At 42.0% G+C, this 8,278-nt stretch overlaps 1 protein-coding gene across 1 annotated transcript in view; it reads right to left on the bottom strand.

The window, feature by feature from the left end:
- T265_00030 (hypothetical protein) overlaps window positions 1-8,278 on the bottom strand; it is a gene marked incomplete at both ends in the record, with an annotated part of 12,416 nt that overhangs the window by 3,183 nt on the left and 955 nt on the right. The window contains one exon of the mRNA XM_009163687.1: window positions 7,817-7,869. Coding sequence (XP_009161951.1) covers window positions 7,817-7,869 — 53 coding nt within the window. The remainder of the gene's footprint in view (window positions 1-7,816; window positions 7,870-8,278) is intronic.

The following is an 8,278-nucleotide window of genomic DNA, read 5'->3' as shown; positions in this document are numbered from 1 at the left end:
TGAGCTCGTTCTCTTTCTCAAGTACAGCCATTTTCCATTTCGGATACCTTATTATGAGTTCTCTGGCAGTAGCAAGTCCAACAATCCCACCACCGATAATTACGCAGTCAAAATTATGGAATGATGGCGTGGATGCCGTCCTAAAAGTGTTCAATATTGGCAGTCTGTTGCATCGGGTAAGGAGATCTGTCAGACCCCGCATGATGATGTAGTGTGCGCTGAGTTATTCCAAACGAAAAGTACTGTGGGTGAATGGAGGGAAAAAATATTCATAAGCCGCATCTTATAAGAAGAAATCATATGCAAAAACGAGTAGGCTACGCACTTCCTCACTGATATGCCAGTCAGCATAGGTGTTCAGAACGGCGCTTGATGTGCAGTTTATGGGGCAATGTCGTCCGACAGTCAACAAGGGCAGAATGTGATCAGCACTTAATTATCCTTAATTCAGTGGGAGCACCGCCAGGTAGTGTACCCTAAACAATCAATGTCAGTTTTAGTCAGTGTGTTCACCGCTACTACAGAAGGTTTTCTATACTGGGAAAGGTTTATGAACGCCTAACATCTAAGCGACCTTGTTAAACGTAACAATACATTTCAGGCCACTCTAATGGGTGCTGGAAAAGGTACCTGCGTTTGTTCGGCTATCAGGTTAACAGTTTGGTCTGCAATATATATATATATATATATATATATACGCAGCTCTACTGTACACTTGCTAGCTAAAATGGTCAAATCGGCTGGCTCATAATAAGACTCCGCATGTTTGCTCACCGATCTTACGTCTTCATAAGTTTACTCCTTGATCCAATTCAGTGCTAAAATGGTCAAATCGGCTGGCTCATAATAAGACTCCGCATGTTTGCTCACCGATCTTACGTCTTCATAAGTTTACTCACCCCTTGATCCAATACAATCCAATGCAGATCTCGATTAACTGTTAGACCAGTGAATAGACCAGGTCGTGTCTTTTTCGCGTACAGCAGATTTAGCACCATCACAACAGGTTCGTTAATCAGCAACAAGGCCGTTAAGCGAAAGGCGGCACTCTGATGCGGCCACCCATACAAAGCTAGCGTCTGCAGCCTGAGTTATCCGAGAGGCCACAATAATCGAATTCTTATTTACGACTCCATAACTATCAGGACATAAGAAAGTCTTCCACCAGTTTGTGCCCACAATACTTCTTGGTTAGAGCAGTGGGCAAAACAACTTCGTTAAAACCCTATTTATAATGGTTCTATGGGATAAGGACCCATGTAAGAAAATCACCAAAATGACTGTCTGTAGAGCCAAGACACGGGCTTAATCCATGTCATCTTTCAACTGGCGACACAAACGCAACGCCGTATTCCAAAGGCAAACCACTCCCCTGAACCTTACCAGGTAGTGGTGCGTAGCGAAAACAGTCAGGAAAAAAATTAGGACGGCAGCTCTCGCTTGTTAATTCTCCGTACACGTGTTCACTCACCTTGCTTCAGGAAGTTCAGCCGTCAATGCAACCAACAAAAGAAAGAGTTTTTTATTTTTCTCCAGCTATTTTTTTCGGATTTCAGTTCCATTAGGCTGGGAGCAAAGACGGTCAGTCTGGGTCATATCTCTTCCTCGGTTCAACGAGAGCTGTAAGAGATTACGAGAATAGACACTAGCAGGCGCCCAATGACTGTTTTAGGCTAAAGAATCGAGCATGGTTGTTTGTTGAATGTTATTTTGAATCTGTCGGCCTTCGACCTATCATGTAAGCCAGCCGTCAAATTGGCATACTTGTTTCTACACTTACCTATATGAAAGTGACTGCTCGGTATTTTAAAAGTTCGTGCTTATCAAAAGTGTACTGTTGCCCAGTGGTTTGTTGTTTCCAACTGGCTGAGGTGGTAAGTTGAATGCGTACGTCCCTGACCTCAGACGGCTTCAACCCCAAAGGTGATGTATTTCTCAGTATTTGATGGGCATTTCTGTTAGTGCAGAAAGAATGCCTGTGGATTCGTTCATCCGAGTTACCTCAGAATCCCTCTCCCAATGCGAAAAAAAGTGGAAGAAAACGGGAACTTAGTTGGCTTCTAGAAAAAATACTATGAGCATTAAACTTGAAGGCCAAGCTGACCAGACATCACATATAGTTGTAATGTACTACTACTGAAAATCCATCGACAGCCCACGGCCGGTTTCGCCCTTCTTAAGGCTCATCAGGTAGGCGCAGTCCCTGGGTTCTACTTGAAACCAAATTGCACGAGATTAGCGAATATACACTCATCTGCAAACTAATTTGGTTCTTTCCAGAGACTCACCTGGAACCTAGCTGAATCTCTCATTTATGATGTTCTCAGGCAACTGAATGTGCTGCACCAGGCCGCCTCATGTTTGAATAAGACCCTCATATTGTAATATTGATACTTACGCCTTGTCGCTCCCGTCGGATGGTAAATATTACGCCAAACAGTACATCTGCTGATTAAACTTTTTAGGCTTCACTTACTAAACACTACAACTAACAAAAACGGTTGCGTTTAAACTTTCAGCGCAACACAATTTTTTACCCAAAGATTAAGACAGTCTCCCGTCATTAGCGGTTCATCTAGATGAAATTTCTGCTTCTGTGAGAAGTTTAATAGAAGATATAGTGTATTAAATACCCTGTCGTTTCATTGTACGCAAGAGCGGGGACCTTAAATTCCGCTGGTACTGGCCATCTTCAGACGTGTAAAATTTGTCATTGATTGCATTGAGGACACCAATAATGCGTTTATTGGACATTACGCCATTTCTTAAGAAACAATTTCAAACGTGTATCCAGGTCACTTGAACTTGTGAAAGAGACTGCAAAAATGATCATCTCACCTTCCTGAATTAGGCCTACAACCAGTCAGTCCACTCAATCCGCCAGAGTATTTCGGTACAAGCATGGCACTTCTACTAAACTTGACTGCACCTACATGGTCAGTGACAAGCCAAAAGTTCATACATTTTGTGTCATTAGGAAAATTTCAAAACATTCGATGTAAAGACAATAGCATATTACCCTGGAGGTTCAGTAACAAATTATGTTTTGTTCCGTAAAGGGGAATCAAAATTTAAAGACAAGAACGCTAAAACTTTCCGTAGAGCAATTTAGTGAGAGGTTTTTCGTCCTCTGGATATTGGAGGCCCGGCAAGCAAAAGTCATGTAAATTAGGATGCCTTTTTTGCCCAATATATAGACCGGATCTGCGTGTTGGACATCGTACCAATGATGTACTTTAGATGAGTTTCAACCTGTACGCCAAAAAACATATTAAACTACATAAACTAATAGAAACCATAGCTGCTTACAGGTACAGTACGACATATCATGTGTGCGGCGTTCTCACGCTTTCATGAGAACATTTTGGTAAAAAAAACACATGCTACGACTTAAACTGCTATCCATTTTGAGCATCAACCAGTGTCATTTATTACAATTTATTGCGAATGTGAGTTCAAACTCCCTCCTGGCGGAAACATTAATACAGATTTCTTGGTTAGGAAGTGCATATTCCATTAAGATTCAATCTTTAAGCAAAACCAGTTTATACTAAAGGCCGAAAACCACGGTATAGCTTTTTTATCCTAATTAAGAATCATCAGCAGTGTGCATCTCACAAAACTCCAGGAAGTTTCAAGTGCATAAACTTACACCTATTAGGATGAATAATTGACCTTTCGGTCACGAGCAGTTGATCAGCCGTGTGATTAACTCGCGTTTATACAGGAAATAGTATAAAGGAAGAATATTCACAGTCGCTTGGGTGTTTCGGCTCTTATTTCAGCCTGTTGAGATGTGATCAATACGCCTGAATGTTAAGCATTAGACTGAAAAAAACTTGAATTATTTTTCGGTATTTCTTAAAGTAGCACCACGTATTTTGTAACGTTTTAGATTCAATATCTGACGCATCTGCATACAAACCAATTATCCATACAGTGGGAATAATACTGGGTGCCAAATGTATTTTCTTTAGATTTTCTAGCGTCCGAGGTACAAAAATGTTAAATAAATCTTTAGGCATCAATTATTCTACGGAATTTATATTTTTGCAGTGGTCCCACCGACACCGTGCCACAATCTTCTAGATCTCTCTAGTCACAGTAACCATTCTAGTGGCAATTCAGCGACAATGTTCCGCGAGGTGCGGGCAACTCAAACGAGGCCAGATGCGTTTCAACTGGATCTGTAGTAATTCTTGCAAAGCGTCATACAGGCGATACCTTCAGCGTCATCAGTGTGTATACTATTACAACGCAGTCGACTGAACTTCACGCCAACTTGTTAGCTCCGTGTGGTGGGTAACGAGCATCGTCACTGGTGCGGGGCGTGTTTCGTCCAACGACCATTATCTTTCGTTTGCATTTATCTTGCATCTTAATATGCACGTCATAAACAGGAAAGTTGTGAGTGAATTTAAAGCTTATCAGAGGTTTTTTACTTTTCTTTTGTGTCAACGGAGTTCCATTAATATCCACCGCTCAAATTACGGTGTCATTCTTCCGTTATTCTTAAAAGCTTATTGTCCTTCAGTGCTGGATATTCTCGTATATTTTGAGCCTGTCTAAACTGTCCATTGGATATCAATTAAGCGTAACCTTAAAAGCCAACCGTGAATTCTGATAAACAGGGGAGGCTAAACAAAGGAAACAGTCCCAGAAAGCCGTGAATGTTCAAAGATTACTTCAGTTGCTTTGTGCGACCGGTCTCCCAAAAACTACTTGTGAGCGAAGCCATCAAGAGTCAAAATAGCGATAACCTTGGGTAAAAAAAGAACCATCAAGCATTAGTCCAAATGATTTAAACAATAGCTATCGTGGTCAACATCTGTCAATCATATTGATTTCGCAGCTGACCTAAAACCTTAGCCTGTGAACGTAGAACCCACTACTGTCTCAAAATCATATAACTACCGGGCCAGCTAGCTTCTAGCACAGACAAATTTCCTGAGTCATCGTTCGTATATGGGGGTGAAGTCCTCAGTTATAGCTTGTCTGATCTGTTTACTTGCATTTTGAAAAAAGATATTGTCTTAAGCAACTAGAACGAATCGTCTGATGAACATGAGTTATACTGTATTCATTGCTGGTTATACTGATATACGTGCGGAATCAATTCTCACAAATTGCTAATAGTGCTTATTTTCTAAAAATGGCTCGCAGTGAGTGTAGTAATCACAGGGAGATCAGCTTGACTCTGGTCGTAAGGAGATGTCGGCGTCACCGATGTATTTTCGCCGAGAGCAGCAAGCAGGAGTTCACTTGGCATGTCCAGCTTCAACAAACACTTCGACCAAACAACCTCAAACGTATCAACGACCCACAAGTTTATTATTCCTGCGTATTTAAATCGCATTCAACTTGGCTGACCGGTCCGACTTCTTGGTCACGCTTTCCCATCAATAAGCATCCGAGACTTTTTTGAACTTCTTGGTGTGTAATAGTATACAGTGAACTCTTCAAAAGCTTTTGTACGTAATGTCAGACAGAAGTGCCCATTTTCCATCCGTATGTAATTTTTTGATCAATAAAATAATAAGATGAACGCTAGAAGGTCTTGAAAACTTTGATGTTTCGATAACTGCTGACGAAATGCTTGCCGTTCTGGAATATGCAGCAAAAATTGCCCTCGTTTTCAAAGAAAAAAAGAGGGTGCACTGTTTTGGATTAATTTAACAAGGCAATCCAGCCCTTTGGTATGCATTTTGCACCTACACATTGTGATCTCAGGCTGAAAGACAGACAGGCACTGAACACACCACTTACAACCCAAAGAGAGACACTCTAAGTTGTAGAGCGTTTTACGTGTCTAAAAGTTGTATTCGTTCCTACTTTAGTGTGGCAGATAAGGTCAATGCACGGATCTGAAGGGCTTGGGTTGCGTTTGCTAATTTAAGATATCTATGACAGGAAAGCAGCAGACCCTTACATCGTAAGTGACGTATGTATTGTGCTAGAATACGTGCTGTTTGGTTGTATGACTGTGAGATTTGGCCTGTTTTGCATGTCCAACTTAGAGTGGCGGAAGCAAAGAAGTAAAAATCTTTTGACTCGGCGAGGGGATATGAAAGATATTACGGAGAGTCTGTATATTGCCAGTGCTACTCGCCTTCCAGTATGAGGGCCGCGTGATGTCCACTGTGTCTGGTTGAATACACTGAAAGTTATGGCTGCTAGTTGGTTTCGGTGGAGTTTTGTTGTCAGTCTCTATCCAAATTGCCTGGATGAGTGTCCGAACGTGTAGAAACCTCAGAATAATTGTGTTAGGCAAGCACCTAGTCCAAATCCTGTCAGTTATTTTGCTTTTTTTCACAGTAGAGCTTTTAAATAAATCATGGTTCTATGACAGAAAAGCATCAGCGTTGAATATCGATGTCGTGCATTGGTGATTATCACGATTGTGTCTGTGGTTCTGAGCTGGTCTACGCACCGGTGCTAATTTGCTGCACCCTTCCTCGCCACTGATCCGTATACCCCGCTAGAATGTTTGTGCACGCCTCTCAGAATATTGCACGTTCTGCAGACTATCTCGTTCATCAACATATTATGGCTGTACCAATCCAATGGATTCCCCGATTCCTTTACTTCCATTGGGTCACTGGTTTATCAGGTTGGTTTGATGACCTCAGGATTTTTTGAGCTTGATGCTTTAGCTTTTGGCAGATAGTAATAGGTTAAGGGTCGGGTGATTTACAGAGGCTAAACGACATGGAGTTGTGGGTCTTTCAGTCCGGTCTCAAGATTAAATGTCCCAGTGCGGCATCTGAAATCACGTCTGAGAGAAGATCCACGGCTTTCAAATGCAGATAAAAAGTAGTGTATAGAGTCTGTGTGACTGCGCTCGTTATTAATTTGTGCCACCCAGTCATGAGGACATTGTGCGGCCGCGAGATCCAAGAGGTTTCTGCACGAATAATCAAAATCCTCTACAACTTCAAACACAAGGGAAGTGATCGCCGCGTATTCTGCAATGTGCAGGCTGATAGAGAGATTTTCATAAGTCACTCAGCGTATGGCAGTTGCAGAGACCTCAGAGAGACATAATTTCTTCTGATGATGTTATTCGAGCAGACTGAATACTTTTTTGAAGCATGGTATAGATCTAGGGTGTGTGCCTTCTTAGGTACATACAAGCCCCTTCTATTGGATCAACGAGACAGCGCAGAAGTCACTGGTCATTTGGCAGTGGATCTGTATTAACTGGTCGATGCATATGCGATAGTCATCAGCCTTAATTGGAAACCGTTCTTTTCGGTCCTTCTGCAAATTTGTGCCACTTTTTCGTATCGCGCCGCAAAGCACGACACTTAGGTGGCAATCATAAGACCTGGTCCTCTCGGCTTCTTCCAAGATAATAAACCTCCATCAAGAACTATTTTTTGGTCAACTCATCAGGAAATATCTAATAACGGTGGCCCAACGGCCTGTTGTGTTTTTCCGCCACATAACTCTCTAGCAAAATATTTTGTCTAGGCTATCCATCACCGTTATTCCAGCTGATTTTCTGCTATAAAAGCTGGCTATAAAAGCGACTGAGACAAATACAATGTATTTGTTCCAATCCACGAGGTGATAATTTCTGGCTTGAGTAATCCTGAATGTCCGGATGACTCTACACTCCAAAAAGTCTTCAGTGAACTAACAAAATAACAAACCGGGCCTCAAGTGGATCGTTATTAGAGGCAAGAGGCGGCAAGAAATCATGACTGAGATGGACTGGAGTGCACTGACACTCGAGGTTTTGGTAAAACACGCGAGCTCATGAAAGCATCAAGCATTTTCGCGTGTCCGATTTTTGCACACACATTGAACTCACTGAACGATACACATTTCTTCGTCCGAAAATATGGCCAATTCGGCAGGTGCAATCTATTGTACCCACATACAATAGACAACGTAGGCAACAGTAGGCAACGTACAACGGCAAACAAACAGTGCCGTGTGTCAACCCATTTCAAATAAACGCCTCAGATGTATGAACTTTTATCATCCAAGTAGGTGCAGCCTAACAAAGCTCAATTTATAGGTCAATACAAAACCTGAGTATAAGGCAAATTCGTCTTTATTCGAAACGATGGCCGTTAACATTTACAGCCTTAGTTGCCCGTGGTCTTTGATGGAAAGCAATTTGATATCTCAAGAATCCTTTTCCACAGGGTTTACGAACTGATACGGATTCACGGATTGATACACAGGATCGAGGCTATTGCCCGAGTTTCCCGGGTCGCCTTTGTGCTTGTCGGTCAGTGGCTGTCGTTCACCTGAAAAGTACAAGTGA

The sequence above is a fragment of the Opisthorchis viverrini genome (assembly GCF_000715545.1).
Source record: "Opisthorchis viverrini unplaced genomic scaffold opera_v5_1, whole genome shotgun sequence".
NCBI classification, from domain to species: domain Eukaryota; kingdom Metazoa; phylum Platyhelminthes; class Trematoda; order Opisthorchiida; family Opisthorchiidae; genus Opisthorchis; species Opisthorchis viverrini.
Note: the sequence above shows the minus strand (reverse complement) of the source record. Positions and strands in the feature narration are given on the sequence as shown.